The 14,861-nt window shown below is 55.8% G+C and overlaps 2 protein-coding genes across 2 annotated transcripts; both read right to left on the bottom strand.

The window, feature by feature from the left end:
• Positions 1-4,630: 4,630 nt before the first annotated feature.
• LOC136286237 (acrosin-like) lies at positions 4,631-11,175 on the bottom strand. Its single transcript, XM_066177595.1, has 6 exons — positions 11,158-11,175; positions 7,146-7,279; positions 6,324-6,557; positions 5,744-6,009; positions 5,328-5,473; positions 4,631-4,819 (listed from the first exon to the last, which is right to left on the bottom strand). The coding sequence occupies exons 1-6, from the start codon at positions 11,173-11,175 to the stop codon at positions 4,631-4,633; spliced, it is 987 nt and encodes a 328-aa protein (XP_066033692.1).
• A 341-nt stretch (positions 11,176-11,516) lies between these two features.
• Positions 11,517-13,774, bottom strand: LOC136287622 (acrosin-like). The gene is made up of 5 exons (XM_066180387.1): positions 13,704-13,774; positions 13,212-13,445; positions 12,632-12,897; positions 12,216-12,361; positions 11,517-11,705 (listed from the first exon to the last, which is right to left on the bottom strand). The coding sequence occupies exons 1-5, from the start codon at positions 13,772-13,774 to the stop codon at positions 11,517-11,519; spliced, it is 906 nt and encodes a 301-aa protein (XP_066036484.1).
• Positions 13,775-14,861: the final 1,087 nt, after the last annotated feature.

The raw sequence follows: 14,861 nt of genomic DNA on the forward strand, positions 1-14,861 counted from the left end.
GGCTGCCAGAGGCACATGTCAGCTGCAAGCACTGAGGGCTCCGTGCAGCAGCACAGCCACAGCCGCACAGCCCGGCAGCAGCCGCGCTGCCCGTGGTGCCCTCGGCCCCGGGGCTGATGTCACTGAGGGCTGGGTTCCGTGTTTGGGGCGCTGTGGGGGCCTGTGCAACCGGGGCCCACTGGGGGAGGGGCAACACTGAATCCATCAGCCATGGAATGGTTTGGGGTGGAAGGGAGCTTGGAAATCACATAGCTCTGATATCCTGCCATTGGTAGGGATGGATAGTTTGTACTGGAGAAGTTTGCTCTTCTGAGCCTGGCTCAGAAGCTGCCGTTGAACAATCTGAGGGAGGATGGGACACTGAAGTACTAAGTCTTCATCAACAGGACCTGACTGAGGCAGGAACAAGAGCTCTTGATCAAAAGTTGGCCTCTGCGTGAACCTGCCAACCAAATGTTATCGAGATCCGCTCCTCGGCAAAACGTGGATTTGCCTTTCCCTAATCAGAAACTGGACAAGGCCACATCTGGCCTTCTTTTGGGATGTAGGATCACAGACAACTTCCTTGGTTCCTCCTGGAGTCCTCCAAGGCCTTGGGAGCATCCCAAGAGGAGAAAAAAAACCAGATGCCCCTGCACTAGATGTTATGGTAGCTTGTTTATTCAACAGTATAAAGGTGGGCCTCTCTCACAGCCCAGTCAGAAACCTCCTTGCCTGTAGGGGAAGGCACCTGCGGGATTTCCCAGTTGGCTGGGAGCGGTTCTCCAGTCCTTCACTGTGACTGCCACTGGCTTCCCCCACTTGATGGGCAGACCTGCATGATGGTCAAGGATTAGGGTAACTTGTGATGTGTCTTTCTTCATCACTGTAGGCAGTCTTTTATAGTAATGATTAGGTGCATTGCTTAGCTTATCCTTTTCCCATTGGTTGCGGTTTTGAATTGCAGTAAATGACATTTATTCCTGAAGTTGGTGTCTGCGTCTTCTGTGCTGACCTTGCCTACATGAAAAACAGGCATCCACAGCTGCTCTGGGCAACCCATGCCAGTATCCGTGCAGCCTCACAGTCAAGAATTTCTTCCCAATATCTCGTATGAAGCCACCCTCTGTCACTGTAAAGCCATTGCCCTTGTCCTTTGAGGACCTGCCCCTGTAAGAAGGGCTGCTCTCTGCTGCTTTCTTTAGGCCCCTCTTCTTGCAGGATGAGGCTGCGCAGTCTCTGAGGCCAGCAGCTGCTGAGGAATCCATTTGGGGCAGGGAGCTGGTTGTGCGGCTGCAGTGCCAGCTGCAGATTGAGCTCTGGCTGGTGGGAGTCTGGGACCAGAGACTGCCACCCTTTGCATGGCAGAGGGCACAGGGTGCTGTGGCACAGGCCAGGGATTTGAACGGACCCTGAGTGCTGCAGCAGGAGCCGGTGGCTCTTTATGGAATGTGACATCTGTGAGTCTGCTGGGGCAAAGAGCCCTGAGGTTGAATGGGTACGGATACCCGCTCTGACTGGCTGAGAGCGGTGTGGGGAGGGAATCAAACGGGTCACCCATCAGCTTGTTGCAGTCACCTGTGCCTCTGGAATGGTCACACAGGGGAGATCCCTCAGCATTTTGGCAGCCCAGATGGGACCGAAGGACAGTCCTGCTGGAGCCTCCGTCCTGTCACAGCAGGTACTGCTGAGTTCACCTGGGATCTTTAGAGCAGGAAGGAGCCATGGGAGGAGTGTTCTAATTCCATGCGCAGAGTCTGTGTAAATTATAAGCATGGAATTGAGCCTCTCTCTTGTGGCGGCATTTGCTGCAGATTTGGTGAAGTCATGGGTAGCGGGTGAAGAAGGTGCGCGCAGCACGATCAGTGTAAGGTGGCCACGGAGGAGTTGTGGAGGCCCCCGTAAGTTGTGAGGTAGAGGGGCTCGAGTCTCTGCTTGAAGGCTTTTGCAGACAGGCACAGGGAGAACCTTGCGTCCCTCGTGCCGCAAAATGGGTGCTAGAGCACACACAGAAGGGGGTGGAAATCCCTTCTTGGCATGCAGAAGAGGGTTTCACATGCATCCAGGTGTCTGATGTGATGGGAAATATCCCTGTTTTAGGTGAGGACATGTCTGTGGCCAAAGTTGTAGAGAACTGGGAGAAACTCTTATGGGCAGCAGAATTTTGCACAACAAGGTCGTGCCAGGATGATTGGGCAGCTCTAAGCTTGTCTCCCCTCTGGGCAGGGTAATGACCAGCCCCAACCCTGAGTGACACTCTTGGACTCGGTGTCTTTAGTGAGCAGGCAGCCCCTGAAATTTGCTTCAGCAAAGATTTGAAGAATCTTATGCCAGGGTGGCGGGGCCAAGTACAGATGTGGCATGATTGTTCTCAGCACGGCCCATCTTGATTAACACAAAGGGAAGAATGCCACATGCCGTGAGACAGGACTCCGTTTGCCTGGAACCCAAGAAGAATGTCCAGAAGCGGACGGAGTGACACCTAGCCCAAGGCATTTTGAAGCCTTCCATTAATGCGGGCGTTCAGAGCTGCGACGGCTAGCTCGGTCCCGAACACGCATTAATGGGTACAACTCCGGTACCTTCTTGCTGTGTGAGCCCTGGCCCTCAGGCAGAAGTGTGGCTTCGGTGTGGAAGAAAGGCAGACTCTCACGTGGGTGACAAGATGGGTCTATTGCTGCCAGCTGGCCAGGTGAAAAATGACTTCTCTGGGCTCTCCTTGACCTTAAGTACCAGGGGTGTGGAAAGGGGCAGGGATTAGCCCAGGACCAATACCATGTGGGGTGGGAGTTACCAAGACAAAAAGACAGCACACAGGGCATCTGATACATAATACAGGGCGGGGAAGTCAGAGGCTCTGCCAATCACCCCAGCCCCCCACCGGAGTCTGGGCAGGGTTGCAGGGAGATGGGCAGGAGCCACAACTAGGGAAAAACCAAAGGGGTTAGAACACGGGCTAATCTGGAACAAACCATTCTGCATAAAATTGCACAGTAATAATTTTCGCACCGCAACATTCCATTATATTTAGAAAGTCAATGTTCGCTTGCCTTCACCTGGAACAGACAGCAACTGCCTTCAACAAGTCTTCCCCATGGCATTATGCCATCATTTTTTCTTTGCCCGTCCCAGCACCCCAAATATTGAGGTTTGACTGAAAAGAGTCTAAATTCTGGGGCAAATTTGAACCGTTTGTAGAGGATTTGTTAATTAGTGAGTCGAGATAAGAAGGTTCTTGCCCATCCTGTGGTGCTTATGTGCAGCACTCAGACAAAGAAGCACAGCAAGCTGCAGTTTGTGTCTGTGCAGCTGGATCTTTGACTGCTCCTTCTCTCCGTTTGCCAGACTTACACAGCAGCCTCATCTTCCTTGACTCCTCCCTGTCTCTGCCTTTTGTCTCCTCCCAAATATGGAGCCACGCCCAGGGATCTTTTTCCCATGGCTCCCAGGCTTGGCCCTCCCTGCCTGTGAGCAGCCTTGCTGTTGCAGCTGCTGTTGGCCCACTCACTTTGGCCTTCCAGGGCATTCCTGGTGTGCTCTCCTGCTGTTTCTGCCAGGTTCCTCTCCCCAGAATGAGCCCAGCTCTTCCTTTGAATATCTGTGAAGTGTGACCGCCTAGCACATCAGTCCCCCTTTACTCCCTGTGAACTCTGGCTCTGCCTTAGGGCACTGGTGATGCCTTGAGCTTTAGCTTTCGTATTTTTAGGTTCTGTGCTGCTTCGGGGTGTAGTTCTGAGCCTCGCATTAAGTGCCAGTAGGCTCTTTTTATAGAGGAAGCAGACAAACAAATCCTTTTCCTGCTGAGGACCGAGGGCAACTTTCAGGCCAACAGCATAAACAACAGCGGACTGAAGAGAGAAAACAAGAAGGATGAGACCCCACCAGCTGAAGCTGTAATTGGACAATTAAACCCCAATATGCAAATGGACCAAAACCTATAAAAACGTAAGATCTTGTGACCCGTCAGCCATTTTGTGGCCATTATTTGTCCAACTTTGTGGATAGCCCCGATCAGGCTCCTGTCCTGGCCAAGGTGGATTCTGCAGGCCTTTCAAGAAATACCTACTTTATTTTTTTATCTCTGTCCAATCTCTGTTTCACGTCAGCCTTCCCAGCCATCACTGGCAGTCCACTCAGGAGGCAGGAGTTTCCCTTGTCATGCTTGGGACTGTCTCTGGTCTCTTCTCTTTGCCCAAGCTTACACCGGGCCCTAAATCATCAGCCCATGGGCATTTGAGCACTGTCCCCAAGGTGTCTGCTTTTGTCCTATCCCCTTCCTGGGCTTGGCGTACCGGCTTCCTCCAGCCCATGGTGGCTCAGAGCCCTCTGCTCTCTGACCAGGCACACTGGTGCTCTTTGGAGCCACTCTGTCCCTTCGTGCCTCAGGCTCATTCTGCAGGTGCCGAATGTGGCACTTGTTGCCCTTCCCAGGAATTGGAATGACACTGAAAAGACGGCTCCCTGTGAACAAAGGGAACTTTATTTCAACAGTTAGATCAACTCCAGTGTTTGCCTGCACACAGGAGAGAAATGGGGGCGGGGCAGAGCAGGGTTTTGGCACTGAGGCTGCCTTTGGATCAGCAGGCATTGCCCCAGCAGGAGATGGTCGCGGTGCACTGCAGCCTGCCCTGGATCCTGCCTGTCCTGCTGCTCAGGAAGCCCTTTCAGCTGTGTGGAACGCACGGATGTTGTAGTCAATCCAGTGATAGAAGTGCCGAGTGGAGGTGTAGATTCCAGGCCGCTTTGGTCTGGCGCAGCCTTCTCCCCAGCTGGTTAAGCCGACAACCCACCAGTACTCAGCGGTGTTGTCCTTGCACATGAGAGGACCACCACTGTCACCCTGCAATAGAGCAGAGAGGATTAAGGTGGCCTTGAGTGGCCCCTGCCAGCACTGGGGCTGTCTCCTCTTCTCTCACAGCCCCTGCCAGAACTGTATTCCAGGCAGAGGAAGGCTTTCCTCAGAGGCTGGAGCCTCCAGAGCCCTGGCTGTGAATGGCTTGGGGTCCTGGAGGGTAGGGCTCTCTCTGTCCTCTCTGCACAAGGCAGGAGTCCTGGATGTGCAGAGGATGGATGTTTGGCACCAGGATCTCTGCGCTGCCAAGACCACCAGCTGGGCTGTCTGGGCTTTCTGGCACAAGGGGGGCACTGGGCAAGTAGGAGTGGATGGGGAGGGTGTAGGAAGCCCCCCCAGCAGCTGGGGGCGGGGGGGGGGGGGGGGGGGGGAGCTGGGGCTGGGAGGGTGACTGGGCGAACTGGCCGGGGCAAAGCAGACCCTGGGCGGTGTTTGGGCAGTGCTGCCAGGGCTGCTGGTGCTGCTGGGGGCTGAGAGGCTCGTGACACATTCATACCTGGCAGGTGTCGATGGTGCCCTGTGGGTAACCAGCGCACAAGTTGTAGGGGTGGACTTGCCCTGCATACCAGGCTGTGCTGTTGCAGAGCTGGGAATTGATGAGCTGGACCTTGGCCTCCTGCAGGCGACCACTTGAACCTTGAGCTGGGAGCAGAGAAAGCAATAAGCCCTCAGCATCCCCGTGTCAGTTCTCCTTGCCTGTCTGAGGGGAGGAATCCCTGTCCCTTGGGCACGGCTTTCCCTCTGCAGAGGCACTGGGGCATGGTGTCCCTGCTTCCTGCCTTTGGGGAGCAGGCCAGGCCCACCTCTGCACCGGGGTACGTCCTTCAGCCTGGCTTCGGTCTCTGCTGTGAGGAAGCCCAAACCCTCTCCCCAGTGCACTTAGCTGGCTCAGGTTTCACTCCTGGAACTCACCTCTTGCAGTGGTGGAACCCCAGCCAGCGATCCAGCAGTTGTCGAGCTTTGAGACTTCTAGGGCGGGGTCAGCCAGACAGGCCAGCTGGATGTAGGTGCTGCACTGGACAGAACCGTCCAGTTGCAGCAGGGCAATGTCGTAGCTGAAGTCGGCACGCCTGTAGTAGGGGTGAACCACCACCTGCTTCACGTTGCGAACTACAGCCCCAGGGCCCGGCTGAGTGAACTCGGTAGCTCCAAGCACCACATACAGCATGCTGATGTCACTGGAAAGAAGACGGAGAGAGGGCTGAGAGGGAGCAGGGCCACGTACCACAGCAGCCCAGCGGCTGCCTCTCCTCTGCTTGGCAAGGCAGAGAGAGCGCAGTGCTCTGGCAGGTGCGAGTGCCCTCGCACACATTGGGCTGGGGGAATGTCGAGCTGGAGGCTGCTAGGAAGCCTTGGCACAAGCCCAGGCTTCTCCTGAGCACTGTGGCGGCTGGGCTGCCTGAGAGGAAAGGGGATGGGAGTAGCAGGTGGTGCTGCTGACAGGGCACCTGCTGGTGTAGCGAGGGTGTCCCCATTCCCTAGTCTGCCTTACTCTAACTTGTCGAAGCAGTGGGCCGCTGTGAGGACCCAATCGGCAGTGATGAGAGACCCTCCACACCAATGGCCCAGGCCTGGATGTTGGATGCTGACGATCCAGGGCCAGGATGCTTCCAGAGCGCCTACTCCACCCACAACGCGCGTCATGCCGTAGTCGTAAGCTTCGTTGCCGGTGGAATAAGTCGTGGAGCTGTAGTCGGGTTGCGGAGCGCGGAGGCCGCAGGAACCTCTGCAAGCAGAAAGTCATTTCCACGCTGCTGCGTGGCCTGCTGTGGCTCAGGCTGAAGCTCAGCCCTCTGCCCTCCCCACAAGGGTTTGCGGGCACAGCAGGCCAGGGAAGCCCACGGGATGTTTGTCTGTCCAAGGAACTGAGGCTTCCCCGTGGTGGGTGGGAGGCTGTGGGCCAGCCGTGGGGGCCAGGCGGGTCCCCTCCAGGGAAGGCCTCAAGTGTTGCCATGGCTCCCTCCCAGGGCCTGGGGCCACTTACCCGCAGGGGTACGGTATGCCGTGGGCCAGCCCGGCCACGGTCAGCAGGACGAGGAGGCCGAGCCAATTCATGGCTGCCAGAGGCACGTGTCAGCTGCAAGCACTGAGGGCTCCGTGCAGCAGCACAGCCACAGCCGCAGTGCCCGGCAGCAGCCGCGCTGCCCGTGGTGCCCTCGGCCCCGGGGCTGATGTCACTGAGGGCTGGGTTCCGTGTTTGGGGCGCTGTGGGGGCCTGTGCAACCGGGGCCCACTGGGGGAGGGGCAACACTGAATCCATCAGCCATGGAATGGTTTGGGGTGGAAGGGAGCTTGGAAATCACATAGCTCTGACTTCCTGCCATTGGTAGGGATGGATAGTTTGTACTGGAGAAGTTTGCTCTTCTGAGCCTGGCTCAGAAGCTGCCGTTGAACAATCTGAGGGAGGATGGGACACTGAAGTACTAAGTCTTCATCAACAGGACCTGACTGAGGCAGGAACAAGAGCTCTTGATCAAAAGTTGGCCTCTGCGTGAACCTGCCAACCAAATGTTATCGAGATCCGCTCCTCGGCAAAACGTGGATTTGCCTTTCCCTAATCAGAAACTGGACAAGGCCACATCTGGCCTTCTTTTGGGATGTAGGATCACAGACAACTTCCTTGGTTCCTCCTGGAGTCCTCCAAGGCCTTGGGAGCATCCCAAGAGGAGAAAAAAAACCAGATGCCCCTGCACTAGATGTTATGGTAGCTTGTTTATTCAACAGTATAAAGGTGGGCCTCTCTCACAGCCCAGTCAGAAACCTCCTTGCCTGTAGGGGAAGGCACCTGCGGGATTTCCCAGTTGGCTGGGAGCGGTTCTCCAGTCCTTCACTGTGACTGCCACTGGCTTCCCCCACTTGATGGGCAGACCTGCATGATGGTCAAGGATTAGGGTAACTTGTGATGTGTCTTTCTTCATCACTGTAGGCAGTCTTTTATAGTAATGATTAGGTGCATTGCTTAGCTTATCCTTTTCCCATTGGTTGCGGTTTTGAATTGCAGTAAATGACATTTATTCCTGAAGTTGGTGTCTGCGTCTTCTGTGCTGACCTTGCCTACATGAAAAACAGGCATCCACAGCTGCTCTGGGCAACCCATGCCAGTATCCGTGCAGCCTCACAGTCAAGAATTTCTTCCCAATATCTCGTATGAAGCCACCCTCTGTCACTGTAAAGCCATTGCCCTTGTCCTTTGAGGACCTGCCCCTGTAAGAAGGGCTGCTCTCTGCTGCTTTCTTTAGGCCCCTCTTCTTGCAGGATGAGGCTGCGCAGTCTCTGAGGCCAGCAGCTGCTGAGGAATCCATTTGGGGCAGGGAGCTGGTTGTGCGGCTGCAGTGCCAGCTGCAGATTGAGCTCTGGCTGGTGGGAGTCTGGGACCAGAGACTGCCACCCTTTGCATGGCAGAGGGCACAGGGTGCTGTGGCACAGGCCAGGGATTTGAACGGACCCTGAGTGCTGCAGCAGGAGCCGGTGGCTCTTTATGGAATGTGACATCTGTGAGTCTGCTGGGGCAAAGAGCCCTGAGGTTGAATGGGTACGGATACCCGCTCTGACTGGCTGAGAGCGGTGTGGGGAGGGAATCAAACGGGTCACCCATCAGCTTGTTGCAGTCACCTGTGCCTCTGGAATGGTCACACAGGGGAGATCCCTCAGCATTTTGGCAGCCCAGATGGGACCGAAGGACAGTCCTGCTGGAGCCTCCGTCCTGTCACAGCAGGTACTGCTGAGTTCACCTGGGATCTTTAGAGCAAGAAGGAGCCATGGGAGGAGTGTTCTAATTCCATGCGCAGAGTCTGTGTAAATTATAAGCATGGAATTGAGCCTCTCTCTTGTGGCGGCATTTGCTGCAGATTTGGTGAAGTCAGGGGTAGCGGGTGAAGAAGGTGCGCGCAGCACGATCAGTGTAAGGTGGCCACGGAGGAGTTGTGGGGGCCCCCGTAAGTTGTGAGGTAGAGGGGCTCGAGTCTCTGCTTGAAGGCTTTTGCAGACAGGCACAGGGAGAACCTTGCGTCCCTCGTGCCGCAAAATGGGTGCTAGAGCACACACAGAAGGGGGTGGAAATCCCTTCTTGGCATGCAGAAGAGGGTTTCACATGCATCCAGGTGTCTGATGTGATGGGAAATATCCCTGTTTTAGGTGAGGACATGTCTGTGGCCAAAGTTGTAGAGAACTGGGAGAAACTCTTATGGGCAGCAGAATTTTGCACAACAAGGTCGTGCCAGGATGATTGGGCAGCTCTAAGCTTGTCTCCCCTCTGGGCAGGGTAATGATCAGCCCCAACCCTGAGTGACACTCTTGGACTCGGTGTCTTTAGTGAGCAGGCAGCCCCTGAAATTTGCTTCAGCAAAGATTTGAAGAATCTTATGCCAGGGTGGCGGGGCCAAGTACAGATGTGGCATGATTGTTCTCAGCACGGCCCATCTTGATTAACACAAAGGGAAGAATGCCACATGCCGTGAGACAGGACTCCGTTTGCCTGGAACCCAAGAAGAATGTCCAGAAGCGGACGGAGTGACACCTAGCCCAAGGCATTTTGAAGCCTTCCATTAATGCGGGCGTTCAGAGCTGCGACGGCTAGCTCGGTCCCGAACACGCATTAATGGGTACAACTCCGGTACCTTCTTGCTGTGTGAGCCCTGGCCCTCAGGCAGAAGTGTGGCTTCGGTGTGGAAGAAAGGCAGACTCTCACGTGGGTGACAAGATGGGTCTATTGCTGCCAGCTGGCCAGGTGAAAAATGACTTCTCTGGGCTCTCCTTGACCTTAAGTACCAGGGGTGTGGAAAGGGGCAGGGATTAGCCCAGGACCAATACCATGTGGGGTGGGAGTTACCAAGACAAAAAGACAGCACACAGGGCATCTGATACATAATACAGGGCGGGGAAGTCAGAGGCTCTGCCAATCACCCCAGCCCCCCACCGGAGTCTGGGCAGGGTTGCAGGGAGATGGGCAGGAGCCACAACTAGGGAAAAACCAAAGGGGTTAGAACACGGGCTAATCTGGAACAAACCATTCTGCATAAAATTGCACAGTAATAATTTTCGCACCGCAACATTCCATTATATTTAGAAAGTCAATGTTCGCTTGCCTTCACCTGGAACAGACAGCAACTGCCTTCAACAAGTCTTCCCCATGGCATTATGCCATCATTTTTTCTTTGCCCGTCCCAGCACCCCAAATATTGAGGTTTGACTGAAAAGAGTCTAAATTCTGGGGCAAATTTGAACCGTTTGTAGAGGATTTGTTAATTAGTGAGTCGAGATAAGAAGGTTCTTGCCCATCCTGTGGTGCTTATGTGCAGCACTCAGACAAAGAAGCACAGCAAGCTGCAGTTTGTGTCTGTGCAGCTGGATCTTTGACTGCTCCTTCTCTCCGTTTGCCAGACTTACACAGCAGCCTCATCTTCCTTGACTCCTCCCTGTCTCTGCCTTTTGTCTCCTCCCAAATATGGAGCCACGCCCAGGGATCTTTTTCCCATGGCTCCCAGGCTTGGCCCTCCCTGCCTGTGAGCAGCCTTGCTGTTGCAGCTGCTGTTGGCCCACTCACTTTGGCCTTCCAGGGCATTCCTGGTGTGCTCTCCTGCTGTTTCTGCCAGGTTCCTCTCCCCAGAATGAGCCCAGCTCTTCCTTTGAATATCTGTGAAGTGTGACCGCCTAGCACATCAGTCCCCCTTTACTCCCTGTGAACTCTGGCTCTGCCTTAGGGCACTGGTGATGCCTTGAGCTTTAGCTTTCGTATTTTTAGGTTCTGTGCTGCTTCGGGGTGTAGTTCTGAGCCTCGCATTAAGTGCCAGTAGGCTCTTTTTATAGAGGAAGCAGACAAACAAATCCTTTTCCTGCTGAGGACCGAGGGCAACTTTCAGGCCAACAGCATAAACAACAGCAGACTGAAGAGAGAAAACAAGAAGGATGAGACCCCACCAGCTGAAGCTGTAATTGGACAATTAAACCCCAATATGCAAATGGACCAAAACCTATAAAAACGTAAGATCTTGTGACCCGTCAGCCATTTTGCGGCCATTATTTGTCCAACTTTGTGGATAGCCCCGATCAGGCTCCTGTCCTGGCCAAGGTGGATTCTGCAGGCCTTTCAAGAAATACCTACTTTATTTTTTTATCTCTGTCCAATCTCTGTTTCACGTCAGCCTTCCCAGCCATCACTGGCAGTCCACTCAGGAGGCAGGAGTTTCCCTTGTCATGCTTGGGACTGTCTCTGGTCTCTTCTCTTTGCCCAAGCTTACACCGGGCCCTAAATCATCAGCCCATGGGCATTTGAGCACTGTCCCCAAGGTGTCTGCTTTTGTCCTATCCCCTTCCTGGGCTTGGCGTACCGGCTTCCTCCAGCCCATGGTGGCTCAGAGCCCTCTGCTCTCTGACCAGGCACACTGGTGCTCTTTGGAGCCACTCTGTCCCTTCGTGCCTCAGGCTCATTCTGCAGGTGCCGAATGTGGCACTTGTTGCCCTTCCCAGGAATTAGAATGACACTGAAAAGACGGCTCCCTGTGAACAAAGGGAACTTTATTTCAACAGTTAGATCAACTCCAGTGTTTGCCTGCACACAGGAGAGAAATGGGGGCGGGGCAGAGCAGGGTTTTGGCACTGAGGCTGCCTTTGGATCAGCAGGCATTGCCCCAGCAGGAGATGGTCGCGGTGCACTGCAGCCTGCCCTGGATCCTGCCTGTCCTGCTGCTCAGGAAGCCCTTTCAGCTGTGTGGAACGCACGGATGTTGTAGTCAATCCAGTGATAGAAGTGCCGAGTGGAGGTGTAGATTCCAGGCCGCTTTGGTCTGGCGCAGCCTTCTCCCCAGCTGGTTAAGCCAACAACCCACCAGTACTCAGCGGTGTTGTCCTTGCACATGAGAGGACCACCACTGTCACCCTGCAATAGAGCAGAGAGGATTAAGGTGGCGTTGAGTGGCCCCTGCCAGCACTGGGGCTGTCTCCTCTTCTCTCACAGCCCCTGCCAGAACTGTATTCCAGGCAGAGGAAGGCTTTCCTCAGAGGCTGGAGCCTCCAGAGCCCTGGCTGTGAATGGCTTGGGGTCCTGGAGGGTAGGGCTCTCTCTGTCCTCTCTGCACAAGGCAGGAGTCCTGGATGTGCAGAGGATGGATGTTTGGCACCAGGATCTCTGCGCTGCCAACACCACCAGCTGGGCTGTCTGGGCTTTCTGGCACAAGGGGGGCACTGGGCAAGTAGGAGTGGATGGGGAGGGTGTAGGAAGCCCCCCCAGCAGCTGGGGGCGGGGGGGGGGGGGGGGGGGGGGGAGCTGGGGCTGGGAGGGTGACCGGGCGAACTGGCCGGGGCAAAGCAGACCCTGGGCGGTGTTTGGGCAGTGCTGCCAGGGCTGCTGGTGCTGCTGGGGGCTGAGAGGCTCGTGACACATTCATACCTGGCAGGTGTCGATGGTGCCCTGTGGGTAACCAGCGCACAAGTTGTAGGGATGGACTTGCCCTGCATACCAGGCTGTGCTGTTGCAGAGCTGGGAATTGATGAGCTGGACCTTGGCCTCCTGCAGGCGACCACTTGAACCTTGAGCTGGGAGCAGAGAAAGCAATAAGCCCTCAGCATCCCCGTGTCAGTTCTCCTTGCCTGTCTGAGGGGAGGAATCCCTGTCCCTTGGGCACGGCTTTCCCTCTGCAGAGGCACTGGGGCATGGTGTCCCTGCTTCCTGCCTTTGGGGAGCAGGCCAGGCCCACCTCTGCACCGGGGTACGTCCTTCAGCCTGGCTTCGGTCTCTGCTGTGAGGAAGCCCAAACCCTCTCCCCAGTGCACTTAGCTGACTCAGGTTTCACTCCTGGAACTCACCTCTTGCCGTGGTGGAACCCCAGCCAGCGATCCAGCAGTTGTCGAGCTTTGAGACTTCTAGGGCGGGGTCAGCCAGACAGGCCAGCTGGATGTAGGCGCTGCACTGGACAGAACCGTCCAGTTGCAGCAGGGCAATGTCGTAGCTGAAGTCGGCACGCCTGTAGTAGGGGTGAACCACCACCTGCTTCACGTTGCGAACTACAGCCCCAGGGCCCCGCTGAGTGAACTCGGTAGCTCCAAGCACCACATACAGCATGCTGATGTCACTGGAAAGAAGACGGAGAGAGGGCTGAGAGGGAGCAGGGCCACGTACCACAGCAGCCCAGCGGCTGCCTCTCCTCTGCTTGGCAAGGCAGAGAGAGCGCAGTGCTCTGGCAGGTGCGAGTGCCCTCGCACACATTGGGCTGGGGGAATGTCGAGCTGGAGGCTGCTAGGAAGCCTTGGCACAAGCCCAGGCTTCTCCTGAGCACTGTGGCGGCTGGGCTGCCTGAGAGGAAAGGGGATGGGAGTAGCAGGTGGTGCTGCTGACAGGGCACCTGCTGGTGTAGCGAGGGTGTCCCCATTCCCTAGTCTGCCTTACTCTAACTTGTCGAAGCAGTGGGCCGCTGTGAGGACCCAATCGGCAGTGATGAGAGACCCTCCACACCAATGGCCCAGGCCTGGATGTTGGATGCTGACGATCCAGGGCCAGGATGCTTCCAGAGCGCCTACTCCACCCACAACGCGCGTCATGCCGTAGTCGTAAGCTTCGTTGCCGGTGGAATAAGTCGTGGAGCTGTAGTCGGGTTGCGGAGCGCGGAGGCCGCAGGAACCTCTGCAAGCAGAAAGTCATTTCCACGCTGCTGCGTGGCCTGCTGTGGCTCAGGCTGAAGCTCAGCCCTCTGCCCTCCCCACAAGGGTTTGCGGGCACAGCAGGCCAGGGAAGCCCACGGGATGTTTGTCTGTCCAAGGAACTGAGGCTTCCCCGTGGTGGGTGGGAGGCTGTGGGCCAGCCATGGGGGCCAGGCGGGTCCCCTCCAGGGAAGGCCCCAAGTGTTGCCATGGCTCCCTCCCAGGGCCTGGGGCCACTTACCCGCAGGGGTACGGTATGCCGTGGGCCAGCCCGGCCACGGTCAGCAGGACGAGGAGGCCGAGCCAATTCATGGCTGCCAGAGGCACGTGCCAGCTGCAAGCACTGAGGGCTCCGTGCAGCAGCACAGCCACAGCCGCAGTGCCCGGCAGCAGCCGCGCTGCCCGTGGTGCCCTCGGCCCCGGGGCTGATGTCACTGAGGGCTGGGTTCCGTGTTTGGGGCGCTGTGGGGGCCTGTGCAACCGGGGACCACTGGGGGAGGGGCAACACTGAATCCATCAGCCATGGAATGGTTTGGGGTGGAAGGGAGCTTGGAAATCACATAGCTCTGACTTCCTGCCATTGGTAGGGATGGATAGTTGGTACTGGAGAAGTTTGCTCTTCTGAGCCTGGCTCAGAAGCTGCCGTTGAACAATCTGAGGGAGGATGGGACACTGAAGTACTAAGTCTTCATCAACAGGACCTGACTGAGGCAGGAACAAGAGCTCTTGATCAAAAGTTGGCCTCTGCGTGAACCTGCCAACCAAATGTTATCGAGATCCGCTCCTCGGCAAATTGTGGATTTGCCTTTCCCTAATCAGAAACTGGACAAGGCCACATCTGGCCTTCTTTTGGGATGTAGGATCACAGACAACTTCCTTGGTTCCTCCTGGAGTCCTCCAAGGCCTTGGGAGCATCCCAAGAGGAGAAAAAAAACCAGATGCCCCTGCACTAGATGTTATGGTAGCTTGTTTATTCAACAGTATAAAGGTGGGCCTCTCTCACAGCCCAGTCAGAAACCTCCTTGCCTGTAGGGGAAGGCACCTGCGGGATTTCCCAGTTGGCTGGGAGCGGTTCTCCAGTCCTTCACTGTGACTGCCACTGGCTTCCCCCACTTGATGGGCAGACCTGCATGATGGTCAAGGATTAGGGTAACTTGTGATGTGTCTTTCTTCATCACTGTAGGCAGTCTTTTATAGTAATGATTAGGTGCATTGCTTAGCTTATCCTTTTCCCATTGGTTGCGGTTTTGAATTGCAGTAAATGACATTTATTCCTGAAGTTGGTGTCTGCGTCTTCTGTGCTGACCTTGCCTACATGAAAAACAGGCATCCACAGCTGCTCTGGGCAACCCATGCCAGTATCCGTGCAGCCTCACAGTCAAGAATTTCTTCCCAATAT

Source organism: Chamaea fasciata, unplaced genomic scaffold, assembly GCF_029207755.1.
Source record: "Chamaea fasciata isolate MVZ Bird 193981 ecotype frontalis unplaced genomic scaffold, bChaFas1.0.hap1 SCAF_3, whole genome shotgun sequence".
Taxonomy (NCBI): Eukaryota; Metazoa; Chordata; class Aves; order Passeriformes; family Sylviidae; genus Chamaea; species Chamaea fasciata.